General features: G+C 44.9%; 1 protein-coding gene across 5 annotated transcripts in view; it reads right to left on the bottom strand.

Annotated features, from left to right (window-relative positions):
• Positions 1-224: 224 nt before the first annotated feature.
• The window catches only part of TSC2 (TSC complex subunit 2), a 93,810-nt gene continuing 77,331 nt past the window's right edge, over positions 225-16,703 (bottom strand). For 3 of the 5 annotated variants that reach the window (XM_063934894.1, XM_063934892.1, XM_063934895.1), the window contains 12 exons: positions 12,059-12,274; positions 11,424-11,492; positions 10,135-10,280; positions 9,543-10,039; positions 9,110-9,188; positions 8,864-8,950; positions 8,182-8,368; positions 5,121-5,260; positions 4,961-5,039; positions 4,608-4,699; positions 2,334-2,432; positions 225-750 (listed from right to left, as the gene is read on the bottom strand). In XM_063934894.1, the coding sequence (XP_063790964.1) occupies positions 586-750; positions 2,334-2,432; positions 4,608-4,699; positions 4,961-5,039; positions 5,121-5,260; positions 8,182-8,368; positions 8,864-8,950; positions 9,110-9,188; positions 9,543-10,039; positions 10,135-10,280; positions 11,424-11,492; positions 12,059-12,274 (1,856 nt within the window). In that variant the 3' untranslated portion in view covers positions 225-585. The remainder of the gene's footprint in view (positions 751-2,333; positions 2,433-4,607; positions 4,700-4,960; positions 5,040-5,120; positions 5,261-8,181; positions 8,369-8,863; positions 8,951-9,109; positions 9,189-9,542; positions 10,040-10,134; positions 10,281-11,423; positions 11,493-12,058; positions 12,275-16,703) is intronic. The other 2 variants (XM_063934893.1, XM_063934896.1) reach the window with 1 other exon arrangement.

The raw sequence follows: 16,703 nt of genomic DNA, 5'->3' as shown, positions 1-16,703 counted from the left end.
ACACACTGCAGCGGTCCAGGTTTTACGTATATCCATGACCCAGCAGTTTATTAAATCAACTTGACTGAGGTACTAATTAAGTCACCTGCGGCCAAGCATGGATATACTTAAAACCTGAACAGTCGGGGTACCTTAAGGACCGCGTTTGAGAACCTCTGCTCTATGTCCAAAACAAAGTATAAAACCACTGTATCCCCTCAGCAGGCTTCAATATACAGCAAACATTTTTTTTTTTACGTTTTATTTGTAATTGTGCAGAAAACAAGAATTCATAAGCAACGATGGCACCTTCCGGGTCAGCCAATGATCACACAAGTGGACCTCTCAGTCTATGCTCTGGCTGTACCAATTACACCTTGCAGGTGAGTAGTAGTCAATAAATTAGGATTTTATTCCAGTACTGAAAATAATTTAAAATTTCGAGTCTCTTAAAAAGCTGCTACATACGTCCCGATGGCAGGAAGTTTAGTGTTCGGCATTTAGTAGTCCGTAGTTTCGGCGGACATGTTCCGCCGTCTTGGGGGCCACATGGCGTACCTTTCCATCAATCCAGCGAATCCCCAGCTGCTCCTCAGTATCCAAGTTTCACGCAAATTCTGTGAAATCGTCCACAGCCGATATAAGCCGCGTCCGCTGCCCGGTTTCGAAAGAGCCGCCGGCAGATGGTTGGTTCTGCTGGGGGGGTCTGTTTGAGAGGTTGTGCATGGGATACGGCATGTTCGCGGTCATTTCCAAACGCTCCTCCTGGATCTAGGCAAGGGATACAATGAATCATTTGTCACACAAAGAGCATAGGTCAGAAGGAAAAATAAAAGCTGCCTAGTCATTTACTGCTAGAAACATAGAATGTGACGGCAGATTAGAACCCCTTCCTTGGCCCATCTAGTCTGCCCATGTACACATGAACTAGAGTTCATTTTCGTTGGGAGCCAATTAACCTACCAGTTAATCTTTGGAGTGTGGTAGGAAACCGGAGTACCCGGAGGAAACTCACACAAGTACGGGGAGAATATACAAACTCCACACAGTTAGGGCCATGGTGGGAATTGAACCTATGACCTCAGTGCTGCAAAATTTAGCAAACTGGATATTTTTGTAGTCGCCATTAATCCCTCTTCTCCTAGGCTGGAGAGAGTCCCTGATTGTAGGATAGAAAAACAAAAAATTCTTCCTCTGTTCCACTACCACTTCGCTCACAGCCAGCCCGCAATGGAGATCAGGGGCAAGAGGAGATGTGGAGTAGAACGGACTGAGGGTCTGATGCAGGGGTGGATGCCATTAGCGCCTCTGCTGGATCTTTGTACGAGGCTGGCTGTGCGAAATTGCGCAAAAGCTGCTGGAGGTGCCACCGACGGCTTTCTGATATGCTCCCCATCACCGACCCCAAATGCCAGCAGCGTGTCAATCATGCTGCAGTCTGTTGGTGCACTGCGACCGATGCCGCAGGACAGGATCTGCATATGCGCAGCACAGATCATGAAACATCTGGGATTTACGTAAATCTCTGAATCAGGCCCTCAGAACTCTAAGATGAGGTGCTCCGGGTTCCCCGACAACTTTGCAGTAAATAAATAAATGGAGGAACGGTGGATAATGGGGGAAGAGGGTGACATTCTTTTCTAGGGACCAATCACCTAGCAGTGCAAACGTGCCGCCATCTTTGTTGCCCGTTATCAGTATCACATTAGCAACCTAATACGGTGTACAGGATCAGCCTAACAAGTCGTCACTGACACTTACAGGCACGGTAACCCTGGTTTTATTTACTACATTGAGCCTGGTATAAAAGGCAACGTATGCACTAGCGCAGAGGTTCTCAACCTCAACCCTCAGTAACCTCAAACCTCCAGAACCCCTAACAGGGCATGCTTTGTGGATTTCTGTTTGTGGAAGCAGGTGGGATAATTACTGACCCAGCAATATAGATTAACTCAGCTCGGCATGATTAAAGAAATCCAAAAAAGATGACCTGTGGGTGGAGCATGAGGACTGGAGAACCCCTGTTCTCTACACAATGTTTTGCTACCCCTCTGTGTAGTCTGTGGGCCTGCGATGTCATTGGATCATCGGATTCCTGTCTACAGCTGCAATGACGCCGGGCTCCTGATGAGGTCATCCTGACCCCACGTTTCTAGGCCACGCCTTCAGTCTATTAAATCACCAAATTACCATGCACAAATCAGAGTGACAGGAGGCCTGTGGGCGGAGCTTAGGGGAACACACAAATAGTAGACTAATGAAAGATGAGCTGTAGAAGCCGTATTAGCAACTTCTAGCAAATTTACCAACTCCGGTAAGTAATACAAGATGCAACGCATTGAGGTTTCATTTACCTTGGGTCTGATCTTCTTAATGTGCCGCAGCCTGGCAATCCACTTCGAAGGATAAATATCTGTGGGATTTGATCTACTGTGGTGTACCTGAGAAGCCATCTAAACAATGCACAGACAACGGAACACATCAGTTTATAACAGGACAGCAGTGCAGGAACTTTTACATCGTGCAGGAAACATGACGCAAGAAATAGCAGCTGCCGGTAAAAGTGGCAGTGACTATTACACAGGAGACTATGCCTGAAAAGAACCAATAGTTAAACATTGCTGGGAGGGGTAGACAAGGGTCACGCTATGTATTATAGGAATAGTTTATGGCAAATATATATTCGGCTTTAATGTTTTAGCTGAAATGAGATTGTACTAAATCCAAGAATTAGCTTGTGAAATGCATGTAAACAAAATCCTCAGATTAATAATATATTTACCATATTTAGAACATTTCAACTAAAACGTCACTTTCTTTTGAAAGCTTTGACTCGGCTAAAAGGTTATTTCTACGGAATAACACCGTTTGGGTGGAATTACATGACCCATAATAAAATCTAAGTATTACTCCTAGAAGTTCACAGGAAATGGACTGGACATCCTGAAAACGGCCGGTCTGCTTTGCGGGCATAGAATTGATACATCTCTCCCTTCAAGAGACAGATTAAGTGGAGAAGTTGCCTATATCAACCAATCAGCTGTCACCTCAGACTGCTCGATAAACGACAAGAAGCTGATTGGGTGCATTAATGCCCATACAGAGTGCTGGAAAAAGTAGCAACTTTATGCATGTTACTGTCCAAACTATGGTATATCTCCACGATGGAGAAAATTACAGCATCCTTGCGTGATAGATCGGATAAATATATGAGGATTTGGGAACCCTGGTTCCCTTATGCTAAAACCTCTATTGTCCGGGTGTGATATACTCTGTCGAAGCCTTGTTGGTTGGGTCTCAAACCCCACGAGTGAACTATGGATACCGTCCTTAGTGGTCTCCCCTTCCCTTACCACCCCCTCTCTTCTCCTCTTCCTCCTCTTTTCATCCCTGCTCTTTTCTTTCTTTTTCTCTTCTCAACTCGTAAAATTACAGAAAATTTGTTGTCGATATTTATTTTGTACTGCTGATGCACCCCTCTTCTTTTTATGTTTCTACATATCCTACGGGATATCATGTATGCTCTGTTGAATTTATTGGGTGTCATCATCTCTTGTTTGACCTGTATTGATTTACTCGACTTCTTTTCAATAAAAATATTGCATAAAAAAAAAAAAAAAAAGTAGCAACTTTATACACTGTTGAGTCACATTATTATGACCATCTCCTACATTTGATGTCGGCAGCGCGCAGCCCATGAAGTATGTCACGTGTCGTGCGCTGGCTTGGTGGGTATATAAGGTGTGTGACAGGCCGTCTGCACACACATCACTCGTTGCAGTCATGGGTAAAAGTGGTGATTTATCGGAGTTACAAAATTATCGGCTTACGGGCCAAGGGCGGCAGTATTTCTGACACGGCGCAGTGTGTGAACTGTTTACGTGCTGCTGCGGTGATGGTGCTTTGTGACTGGACAAATGGCACCATTGTGAATAACCGACGTGGAAACTGTGGAGCATGACGTAACATTGATGTGAGAGGTAAACGTCGGCAACAAAGGTACGTGAGGGCCGACAGACGTGCTACAGTGGAGCAGCTCACAGTGAAAATGAACCTGGGGGCTACCAGACGTGTGTCTAACATGACACTTCAGCCCGCCTAGCTGCTGTCCGTGCTGCACACGGCGGTTACTCTGGCTATTAGCTGGTCCAGTCGCCAAACCTTCAGGCGTTCCCAGAAAGATTCCACATACATCCCACATAACCTCCATAAGCTATCCTACCCATGTACAGTATTTAAGTACTTACAGTACTCTCTAATCTGGCTGGACCAATAGGCAGCACTTATCCTTGTGTACTAACTTCCTATTCCCCTCTACACAGTGTAAGCCTATGAGCAGGGCCCTCAGACCTCTATGTCAGTCTGTTATTACACAGTCTTGTTTTATTACTCTTTTGTTCCCATTTAAAAAAAGTGCCACAGAATATGCTGGCACTGTAAGTAACAATCATCTTTTCGGGTGGGTTATCAGTGCCCCATGTCTCAGAGATGGCTACTGCCTAATGAACAGATGGCTGCCCCTGCTGTGAATAGGTTCCAGGTGGTTAGAGACACAGTGACGCTGAACACCTGATGCATAATGCAGCCGTCATCAATATGTACAACACAAACATAAGCAGCGCCCTTACGTTGGAGTGCAGCGCCATCTGACGGGCCAGAAATGGCAGGTTTTTATCAGACACAATTTTGGCCACAGAGATATCAACAAGACCTTCCATATCTACAAGAAAAGCAGAACACACAGTAACACGTTATATAAAGTGACGCAGAATTCATGGTGGCCACGTTTGAGGAGAACATCGATGGTTACAGATCTCCTCCATCCATCTGGAGCAGCGGGTGTAACAGTAGAGACACTGCTCCAGTGTTACCCCGCCAATGAAGCCTGGAAGCACACTGCATGGGTTATAATGTATACGGCACCGCGCAGTGACCCCAGTGCAGAAGTCAGGGCCTACTGAGGAGAAAAATCTAATTGTACCTTTCCGACACTGGAGTGTCACCAAGTTGCTTTCACAGTCCAAGGGCTGAATGTTCACATCCACAAAGTTAAACTGGCCCTGGAGAAAAGTAAATCAGACATTACATTCTGCCCAGCAGCTGGGAGTATGGTTGAGTGTGGGTGCGGGTGAGGGACGAACCTTAAGGGTGCCCAGTTTATAATGCTCTCCTGAATCGTTGTACACTATGTTCACAAAGTTGTTGCCGACATGCCTCTTCTTGTTGCAGCGGTAAGGGTCTATCTCATTGTTGGGCATCAGGGTAGTGATCTGGAAAATGACTGCCCAGGAAAATGGAAGAGGGAGTCATTGCACTTAGGAGTCACCAGTGAATGGGTGCAATAGGCAATATATATGGGAGGTGGGGTTTCTTGGACTGCACACCCCAAGTCCAACATGAAAAGGGTGCACTCATGTAGGTTCCACACAGAAAAAAGAAAACACAGATGCACGCTCCATAGTACTAAGTCCAGGGCATGGAACCCCCACCCCACCCCTTTCCATGTCAGCACAGGCCAACCGCCCCAAGGTGCTACACTAGTAAGAGGATAAGGTGTTAGTAAGTGTGCTTACTTGGGGGTCCCATGCTGTGGACTTAGTGTTAAGGACCTACCAGATAAGGCCACCCAGTGCCGCCTCCGGTGGGGGGGGGTTGGGGGCTGTCTAAGGGGGCATGCGCCCCTGGTGCAGAATTTGAGGGGGCGCCGAGGAGATCTTTTTAAAAAATTGGCAGTGCTGTGCTGCTCCAGTGAGACAGCAGACGGCTCCTGGGGCAATGTCTCTGACCCACCTGTCTGCCCACAGCTGGCTCAGACGCTGTGCGGGTGAGCTCCAGTACCGGGAAGAGGGGGGGGATGCGCCCTTGGTGCAGAATTTGTGGGGGCGCCGAGGAGTTACAGAGAAGCAGGTTTTGGATTTTTTATTTAATTGGCAGTGCTGTGCTGCTCCAGTGAGACAGCAGACGGCTCCTGGGGCAATGTCTCTGACCCACCTGTCTGCCCACAGCTGGCTCAGACACTGTGCGGGTGAGCTCCAGTACCGAGAAGGGGGAGGGGGGGCATGCGCCCTTGGTGCAGAATTTGAGGGGGCGCCGAGGAGTTACAGAGAAGCAGGTTTTGGGTTTTTTATTTAATTGGCAGTGCTGTGCTGCTCCAGTGAGACAGCAGACGGCTCCTGGGGCAATGTCTCTGACCCACCTGTCTGCCCACAGCTGGCTCAGACGCTGTGCGGGTGAGCTCCAGTACCTGGGTTCTCTCCTAAGCCGGCTAGTGACTTAACTCTCCTCTTTGCCATGCAGTGCTGTGACTAGCGTGCGGTGCACCGTGCAAGCTATAGAAGCGAGCTGATGGTGCTGTGTTTTCAGCAGTCTATGATCCCGGCTGCCTGCCCAGCACCAACCGATAACAAGCTGCCGGCTACGCACTACTAAGAGGACACAGGCTTTTGCTTGGTAACAGGTACAGTCACCGATGTTACAGAAATCAAAGGTTCACTTTGCTAGCTATACAATTGACAGTGGAAACTAAGAGCCTGGACAACCTGAAACTCTCACCGAGTATCACTACAGCAGCTTTGTGGTGAGTTTATAGACAGACTTCTTATTGGCAATGTGCTCCCAGATATAAGTATCAACTTCCACTTTGCCTAACACATGGGGAGATTTGGTGTAGCTTATAGGTGGATGTAGTGGTGATGTAGTGTACCATATAGGGTATGTAGTGTAGTAATATATTGCAGTATATAGGGGCATGTAGTGCACTGATGTGGTGTAGCATATAAGGGGATGTAGTGTAGTGATGTAGTGTAGCATATAGGGTATGTAGTGTAGTAATGTGTTGCAGTATATAGGGGCATGTAGTGCACTGATGTGGTGTAGCATATAAGGGGATGTAGTGTAGTGATGTAGTGTAGCATATAGGGGATGTAGTGCAGTGTATAGGGGGATGTAGTATAGTGATGTAGGGCCCAATTCAGACCTGATCGCAGCAGCAAATTTGTTAGCAGATGAGCATAGCCATGTGCACTGCAGGGGGGACAGATATAACATGTGCAGAGAGAGTTAGATTTGAATGGGTTATTTTGTTTCTGTGCAGGGTAAATACTGGCTGCTTTATTTTTACACTGCAATTTAGATTGCAGATTGAACACACCACACCCAAATCTGATCTTTCTACACATGTCACATCTGCCCCATGTGCAGTGCACATGGTTTTGCCCATCTGCTAACAAATTTGCTGCTACGAACAGGGGGTAAATTTACTAAGGTGGGAGATTTTTAGAACTGGTGATGTTGCCCATAGCAACCAATCAGATTATATCTATTATTTGCTAGAAGCAGCTACATAAATGGTAAGTAGAATCTGATTGGTTGCCATAGGCAACATCACAAGTTCTAAAAATCTCCCACCTTAGTAAATTTACCCCCAGGTCTGAATTAGTGCAGTGGATAGGGGAATATAGTGCAGTGATGAAGTGTTATGATATAGTGCAGTGATCTAGTGCAATGGGGACACACAGGAGGGCATGTAGTGGAACACGCTGCTTGGGGGCATATGACACTTAGGGCATTTGGAGCACATAGGAAAATATTGTCCAATAGTATCCCCTTTTTTTCAAAATTTTTGATAAATCTGATTATTTTAGTCTGACTGTTTAATTTGTTTTTTTTAATTTTATTTATTATTATTTTTCAGGGGGAAGGGGGTGGGGGGGCGACAAATTACTGCCTTGCGCCAGGTGACAAAAATCCTAGTTTCGGCCCCGGGTCACCTGGTCACGGTTGGTGGGCCAATATATTTTTGGCCAAAAATTATGCTAAGCACCTTAATTTTGCTCCATGTTAGATTGCAGAGGTTATTATAATTATTCTGATCAGCAGTGCTTAGCACTATAGAGTGTGCATCTGCATTTCAATAAGCAGTATATCATAATAAAAAACACACTGCACAGCTCCCATTGATGAATGGACCAAGGGCCCAGCAAACCTCCAAAGATTCTTTGCAAATTAAAGAAAACGACCCCCCACCCCAGTAAGCCCTTCAGTGAATTCACTTTTTCGGTGCCATCTATCACTCTTCGTATTGGTCAACCAAACGCCCCTTATGGAGGAATTACTAATCCAAGCATATAGTTGCACTGTAGAAGGAGCCGGAGGACCTGTCCCCCATGGTACAGCTACAAACAGGAATGCACAGATTTGTACCTTGCATGATGTCATCATGCCAGCAGTAGGTGAATTGCCCGTCATCTCCACATCCTCCCAGTCCTCCCAAGAAGATCTTATCAGGCTGGGTGTCTTTCAACTCAATCAGCTTTCCCAAGCCGGTCAGGAATTGTGTGTATCTGTATGAACCATGCTCATTGGACAGGATCGCCCGCTCATCGCCAATCTATCAAACACAGAACATATCGTTGTGAGCGGTCTCTGTACACATCAGAGGTACTAGGAAGCAGGTAGACAATGTGTGCAGTGAAGACAAAGCTGTAAGGTGGCCAAGGCAATGTTGTTGTACAGAAAAGTATATAGAGGTTTCATAACCGTGTCAGTGGGGTGCCGTGGTAAACGCTGGACTTCCCTTTGTATCATTAAGAAATGTGCTGCCTTGCTTCCTGGAAGCTGGTGTTTGTAGCAATATTTTTGGAGGGTTAAAAAAAACAAAAACCTATGTTCATTTTAATGGAACATCGTAAACTCAACCGGGAAGAAGTTTGGTCCTGAGGTGACGTTTACACTCTTACATCATGCACCTGGCATGGTCACCACAAGTGTCAGATTGTGGTCCAAGCAAATACAATGACAATCCCCCACCACAACCATCTCACCCATGTGTTTCGGCAGCAAACACTAGAATGACCTTAAAGTTCTGTATCTGATGAACACTTACCTGTCCTTCTCCAACATACAAAACGCCAATCTTGTGTGTGTCATAGGATGGGATCTGATCTAGCAGCTTCATAGTCCTTTCAAAGGTCTAAAAAAATTAACACAGAACCCAAAAGGCACATAGATAAGTTTCCCACCACAGAACGTGTAGGAAAGGACAATAAAGGGGGGGGGGGGAGAAGACGACGAGGAGGTGGGGGAGGGGGTGTGTGGGGAGTAGTGGTAGAAGCCCTGTGACACCACTGACCTGGGTATTCGGGACCAGTATGGGCCTGTTGGATTCGTCACCAAAGAACGGAGAGTGGTACAACTGCAAGAACACAAAGCTGCAAGCGAAACAGAATATTAGGGAAGAAACGTGATCTCCACATTAACAATACAAGCTACTAAATGTAAAGGAGATGGGTGAGGAATGCTGTAAAACATCTGTGAACAGTAAAAGGGAAACTGCTATTTGATTTCCATGTCCTTTGAAGGCGACATGGTTGGAGCAGCTCATGGCGATTTCCATAGGGCATGTTACACTATCCTGTCCCTGCTCCATGCACTAATTGCATCTGTACAAAGATCAGTTCTTTCCCCCCCATCAAAAGGAACACTGGATGAGAAGACATAGCAGCTCCAGCCTTCACATGGGCTTGGCCTTCTTGCACAGAGACTGAAGGAAACATGTACTGTACCTTGGGTCTATTCCTGGCACTTTATCAGCTTTTGTAGCCTTAGTGCTGTTCTTAAAAGCATCAACATTAATCCTTCTCCCTCGTCTGGAAGGTTCGGAGTCAGAAATGGTATGTCCCCTTGGACGATGTCCACTAGGAGACTGGAGAGATTGCGGTGATAGCCCTGGTTCCAACCTGGAACCTACTTCTGATTTAGGTGTGGCTGCAGTAAGGCCACCTTCTTCAGGTCTGCTTATCTGGCTGGTAGGCAGTTCTATGCCGAGGCTCTGCGGAACGGGTTTTGGTTCTACAGGTGGAGCACTGATATTTTCTTTGGTGTCCGGTTCTCTGGGAAGCTCCTGCAAGGTCTGGAGTTCAGGGGACGAACTGGACTTGCTAAGTGTCTGTGAGGGCTGAAAAGGAATTTCACGTGCAGAGCCTTCAATAGGAATCCCACCAAGTTCCAGATCTTCTGATGGTTGGGCTGCAGACTCTTCTTGACTGGAGGTGGAGGACGACTACACGACAAAAGAACATCAAAGATGGTTTTAAAAATCTACATGAACAAGAGATATCATTTGCAGCCTGGAATTAATTCCCAAACCATACGCACCCTGCTGATACCATCAGTCTTCTTTTCTTCACTGGTGGGCTCATTAGCCACTGCTTCAAAGTCATCTAGCTCTTGAGATCCACTTGGAGAAGCGATATCGGCTTCGCCGTCTAGTTGGGCGCCCTCCTCTGGCACAACTGAGGATTCTGTAAAATAGGGTCAGTATTATGATAAACAGCGGATATTCTATTTTATTACCAGAGAGTATTGACAGACTAAGAAAGAATCATTAATTGGTTAATGGGGAAGTATCATTTGTATTCAATCCAAACTTCTAGGTCAATGCTCTGGCAAGGTCTAAAGAACAGTAAATAAAATATTTACAAAATGTATATGAAAAAACTCAAAATAAAAATTACACTTCTGTGAAAAATGTTTACAGAATCACAATACATCTAAGGGATCAAATCTTTTAAAACATATGATACTTCCACATTAAGCAAATCCTTACATACTGGATGGACTCACAAATGGGACAAGACCAATTAAAATGAAAGCTGAAGCCAGCCCCCAAAAACAAAAAGTTCATTACTAACAGGAACACTGGATTTCAAGTCTAATCTGGTTTTTAACCATGTTTATTAAAGTCTGAAGACACAATAGATTTTAAATTAAGAGGATATTAGTGCAATCTGTGTGTGTTTCTGGACAGCATTAAATAGAGACGGAATTAACCAGCTTCAAACAAACCATTAACAGCAGGCGAGACAGGCAGCTGAAACAGGAGTCTTTAAAAGGAGAGTAACACCAGGTTAGTGATAGCACCACACATGTAAGTACCCTTGTGTACTGAGCAGAGACAAGTGTGGCTGTTAGACAAGACAACATGCAGTGTGGGGGATACACAAAACATTTAGCGTTCCGCTCTGCAGAAAGCTCAATACGCTAGAACATACCAGCCAGTTATGTGTGGAACAAGTAGTTCATGCCACAAACAGGTTTCCTTGTTGGTTCTCTTATTAGCAAGAAAGTGCACAGTAAATAAAAGAACTTGATAATACAAACCAAAAAATAAATAAATAAAATTAAATAAAAATTACAAAACTAAAATAAACAAAAAATAAATAAAAACAGTTAAATAAAATAAAAATTAAGAACGTAGCAAAAAATACATTTAAGAAAATAAAAAACGTAAAGAGGGGAAAAAATAATTTGTATTTATTTTTAAATAAAAACGGAAAAACAAAAACAAAAAAAAAAAAACAGACCATACTACAAGCTAGTTAAGATACAGGCATATGCCAATGGGTCAAACATGATTCTGCAGGGTCCCTTTGAGCTATATATACCTGCCCAGGAAATGCTCCTAAGCAGCTTCCCTTGACCACTGGACTGGGAGGCGAGAGAGATAGAAGCCACTGTAATGGGAGAGGAAGAGCAGATTGCAAGATGTTCCTGTGACTAGGTCATACTGTCGGAGCAGTGATTCATATCTCCAGCCACCAAAGCCACCCATAGAGATGTTACAGCACTGACAATGAGCTTTAGTCAAAGACTCTTAAAGGAGTACAAGTCAAAACACAGAGTGTCAAGGAAGCCATCTTGTGAGCTGAACCAATCATGATAATGTAGCTTAAACACAGTAGCCGGTGACATCACCTAGGCGACTCAGGGCCCATAGTCATGGTACTTAAGCAATACCCATGAAGTGTTGGTTTACTAGTCAATTGTTAGGCTGCATTGGCTTAGCCCTCAAATGGCTCCCTTCGAGTGCGTAGGACAGACACCGAATGAGCAATCCTTAACGCGGAACAGGAATCACTGGCAGTTTGTAGAACCAGAGGAGAGAAACAGGAGGTGTAGATATGGAACACGCTGGGCAACAGACATTCAGAAGTCTAGTGTAACCATGAGGTGGAGAACATTGTGAAAGCAGAGGTTGTTCCCGAGAGATCTGGTGGAGAGAGGGTCATCTGTCACTTACCGGTGTTCGATCTCTGGAGCAGTGTAGGTTTGCTTGCAGTAGAGCTCAGCGTGGAGGAAGGCATGGAGAGGGACTTGTACAGAGCAGTCTCTCGATGCTCCTTAAACCTCTCTGCTGCCATCAGGGCATTAGACAGTTCTTGGAGGGGCATGTTGTTGATGTCTGAAGAGAAGGGGCTGAGCGGGTTCTCCAAGCTCATCAGCCAGCTGGTATTACCTGAGGAGCAGAAGATGCAAAGAAACACTGAAGACAAAGATGGAATTGTCCAATCGTCTCATACTAATATTAAGTAATGGACCATTTCTGGGGTCTCAAAAGTAAAAACACAGGGTAACGAGGAAAACAACCCACCACACAAAACAAACCCTTAACCTAGTGGTTCCCAAACTTTCTTGAATCATTGCACCCTAGAGGAGTATCAGCATTTGTTTCAAGGCACCCCTAGGATAAAAGTTTTTAGTGATTAAAAAAAAAAAAATTCAATTACCTGTCATCCTTAGGTGCAGTTATGAGAGGATGTACAGTTGTGCTTTTGATTGTCCACATGTTTTATGATAGCCAACCACTTTGACCATGAATTATTTGATTTGGTCCTGGACCACCGACCCAAGTAACTCCTGCAAGAGCTTCACGGCTTACTGCCTTTACCTATAGACTCCTCATTTAATATACTATTCTCCAAATAACAGTTCTAAGAATGGATACAGCAGTGTGGCAGGTTGATAAATACTCACCAACCCCTGCAATCCTAAATACATAACCAGAATATCAGGACACAGACAGCTAAATGTGCTGTAGGAGAAAGGGCTTAGAAAGTCGCAGATATTGTGCAGGGGATTGATCTTTAGGTTCTCATCCATAGGGGATACACTGAAGAATGGAGTGCAGTGTCAGGAGCACTTTAAGTTTATTGCAAAAGCCATCCCTTCAGAACAGCACCCTTCCTCACCTCAACTACATCCCCTCCCTGGTGTGGCTTCCAGGTAGCATAGGATAGACATTGCAACCATTTTTTGAGAGCAGCCAATAGCTTCTCTCCCATGCAGGGACATGGCAAACACAGCACCCCAGTAACTCACCATCTTCCTTGTCGGTCTTAGGTCTTTACAGCTCCACATCCTCCTAGGTTACAGTACTGTATGTGACTATACGGTCTTTGCTCACTCACTGTCTAGGTCTGGTAAGAGCAGAAGGTTTAAGACATAGAGCTTTGGAAATACAGGCAAAAAAAAAAAAATGAGTTTGCATGTTCTAGATGTCACCTTCTAATTCCTTGTGCCCAGTCTAGGGTGTATGACCCGTGCACAGGAACACGAGGCGAAGAGGCCGCACTTAACCTGCAAATGCCCCAACTGAGATGGCAGAATCAGCCTGAGCCGTGGGTTCTGCTTTTCCAGTCTGGCACGGTCAGTATTGGATATGAATCAAGTATCCACTTTCCTGGAGAAAGTTCAGACTCAAGAGGAGGTCTGAGGTTTTTTCACAGTTAAAGGGAGGTTGTAGAATGCTCGAACCAGGATGTTTCCGTGTCCTGACAGGGAATCCAACAGGAAGTTGTAGTGGATGATTTAGTGTGCATCATACAGAAGATAATGGAGATTAAAGGACAATAAAGAATCAGATTCTGGAAACTTCACTAAGAGAGGAGGGATCTTTCTGCACAGTTGGAGTACATGATCACGTGGACTAAGCCTGATCACTGAGGAAATGGATTGAGGGATTGCAATCTTCAGGAGCCTTAATAGCGGACAAGACAGAACAACAGGGCATCTATTTCCTAAGCCCTCCGACAGGCAATCAGCATTACAGACAGGCTGCCTATCCAGGAACGCCTGCGATGACAACCTGCCTGTTTCTCTTCAAGCACCAGTGAATCACAGAGAGGCAAAAGTCCAGGATGCACCTGTTTTTGGTTTTTTTTCCCCCACCAGACTTTCGGGAAAGAGAGAAAAAAAAAAAAAAAAAAAAGTAGAAGCCCTTATGTGAAGTTCTTCAGTCAGTTGTTTTATCAGGATTAGTTATTAAAGTGGAGCAACAGAAATAATTGGATTTGTACTCAAACCCAGTCCTAGAACACACCTGGTCTAGAAACAAGACCTTTCCTTTCCCGAAAACTCTAAATGCATAGTTGAGTGTAGAACCGATCAAGATTGAGTCCATGAGGCCAGCCATATACAGCACACACCACAACCAGCAGTACAGGCTTATGGTGTCCATAGACCTCAAGGATGTACATGTTCCAATAATGCAGGGACCCCCATGCCTACTGAGATTTGCAGTTCAGCCTAATCACGTATACCCCTTTCACACCAAAGTCCCAGATCTGACCCAAGGTTTGGAACACTGTTCCAATACAGGTCAGACCCTTTAATAGCGCAGCTCCGACCCGGTTTTTCCTAAGTCGTGCAGTTCAGGTGCTTGGAGATGGAATCGTGTCCTTGAGAATACAGTTATACCTATGCTGTAAATAGGACCCAGGTCGGATGACCAAGGTTACCCGTTCAGTGCCAACTAACCCAGGTCATTCCTGAGACCAACCGTACAAGATACCTGGGTTGAATACCTGGGTAACTGGACCCGGATTATTTTTTTGGAACCCTTTCACACAGAGACATGGCCTAGGTTAACCTGGCAATAACCTGGGTCAAAAGCTTGGTGTGAAAGGGTTGTTTGGTGCTGGACCGAGGCAAGAATTTGGTCTCAAAACAAAGGGTTCACAAAGATCATGGAAGTAATTTTCATCCATTCAGATCCAAAGAGGTCGGACAAGGGTCATCCGTTACCTTGAAGACCTGCTGATCAAGGCAAATTCTTGGCCTTGCTGCAGACTCCTTTTCAATTGGCCCTTAGAACCTCACGGATGCTTCAATTACAATAAATGCAACTTGACACCTTTCCAGCTGTTAACATTTGTTATCAGATGGTGGTCTTACCAGAGGACCAAAATTCTCACTCTACAGTGACTTGTGTCAATTCACCGTTGCATGAATTCCCTAGGTGGGTTCCATCTTCGAGATGCACACTTTCATTTGCTGGGGTTAAAAAAATAGTCTTGAGAAAGTCTCTGGTTGCTAAGAGACGAAACGCGTTGACGTCCACCTCTCCACACCTGTACTCTGCCGTTGCTGTTTGACCATCAAGCTATCCACGAGCCACAGGTTATCACAGCCTATTTATCTCGCTGTCTGCCGGCCACCTCACATCCGACCTCCGCTGTGAGGTACGGGACGCCCGATCCGTACGGAGCCTACTTACGGCTGTACGGGGATCCAGTAGTACCTACACATACTGCAGCATAGATCCACTTTCAAGTGACCGACAGCTACAGACCATCATAGCCTGTTCATTCCGCTGCCTGTTGGCTGTTCTACATCCAACCTCCGCTGTGAGGTACGGGATCCATCAACTGCACGGCGCCGATTAACGGCTTTACGGAGATCCAGCAGTATTCACATTCACCGCAGCACAGAGACGGCCAGTGTCTCTTAGTGGGACTGAAAAATCCCTAGGCTGTTTATAAGCTGCAGCTGCAAAACGGAGTCCTATACCTCGCGTATATTACATCAAAAGGAACCTTGATCATCATTAGAAAAGAACCAACACGTTGGTAAATATATCAGAAGGCACGGTACTAACATACTAACATTGCTGTGTAAACTAGTGTAAAATTAATATATAGATCACTGGGACGCCAGTGACTTGGTTACTTGAACTATTCAGGAGTTACATTTTAACCACTTCGTTATTAATACTATATTTGCATGCTGCTCAATTTATCAATAACATAGAAGATTTGAGCTAATCAATTAGCATAAATTATCCTATGTATGTTTTTATGTGTTTTTTTATTCATTATGTTTTCTTGATAAAATATTATATTTTATTGAGTCTCACTGAGTCAATTTTGTCGTGACAGAACGCACAATTGGGTTTGTAGATTGTATTTAAGCGCAGAGTGTTCTAACCTTTCTGGGGTTCAAAAATCAAACTAAATTTCAAAATGTAACAAATCTCATTATCAATTAACCAGCCAGACTTTCAGTTTGTCTCCAGGGGAGTCTAAAGCTGGGTACATACTAAGATATATCGAACACATGGTATAGTGTGTATGTACCCCCTATCAGTCCTTCATTGAATCGTCCCATTGGATGTGCTGTACATTCCAATGGGACAATTCCATGAGAGATCACTGTGTAGTTGCATGCGGCATGTAACAATATACCGTGCCATCATACTGCGGATTGTTTAGTGTGTACGGCAGATGCAATGCATTTTTACATCACGTCACATGGTATGTACCCCAGCTTGATGCTCCACTTGTGGCTGAGAGAAGACCACCACAACATGGGTGACCCAATCGGCCATCTGGAACTGGACGATGTTGACAAAACAGCAACAGCCTTTGAAGCTTGGAGGCAATCATGATTTAGGGGTCCATTTACTAAACCTTGGATGGAGGCAAAGTGGACGGAGATAAAGTACCAGCCAATCAGCTCCTAGCTGCCATTTTTCAGACAAAGCCTATGATTTGGTGGTTAGGAGCGGATTGGCTAGTACTTTATCTCCGTCCAAGGTTTAGTAAATAGACCCCTTAGTACCAGTTCTGGATCTTTAGACTCCAGTAAAAAAAAGTCAATGCTCCCAA

Source organism: Pseudophryne corroboree, chromosome 7, assembly GCF_028390025.1.
Source record: "Pseudophryne corroboree isolate aPseCor3 chromosome 7, aPseCor3.hap2, whole genome shotgun sequence".
NCBI classification, from domain to species: domain Eukaryota; kingdom Metazoa; phylum Chordata; class Amphibia; order Anura; family Myobatrachidae; genus Pseudophryne; species Pseudophryne corroboree.
Note: the sequence above shows the minus strand (reverse complement) of the source record. Positions and strands in the feature narration are given on the sequence as shown.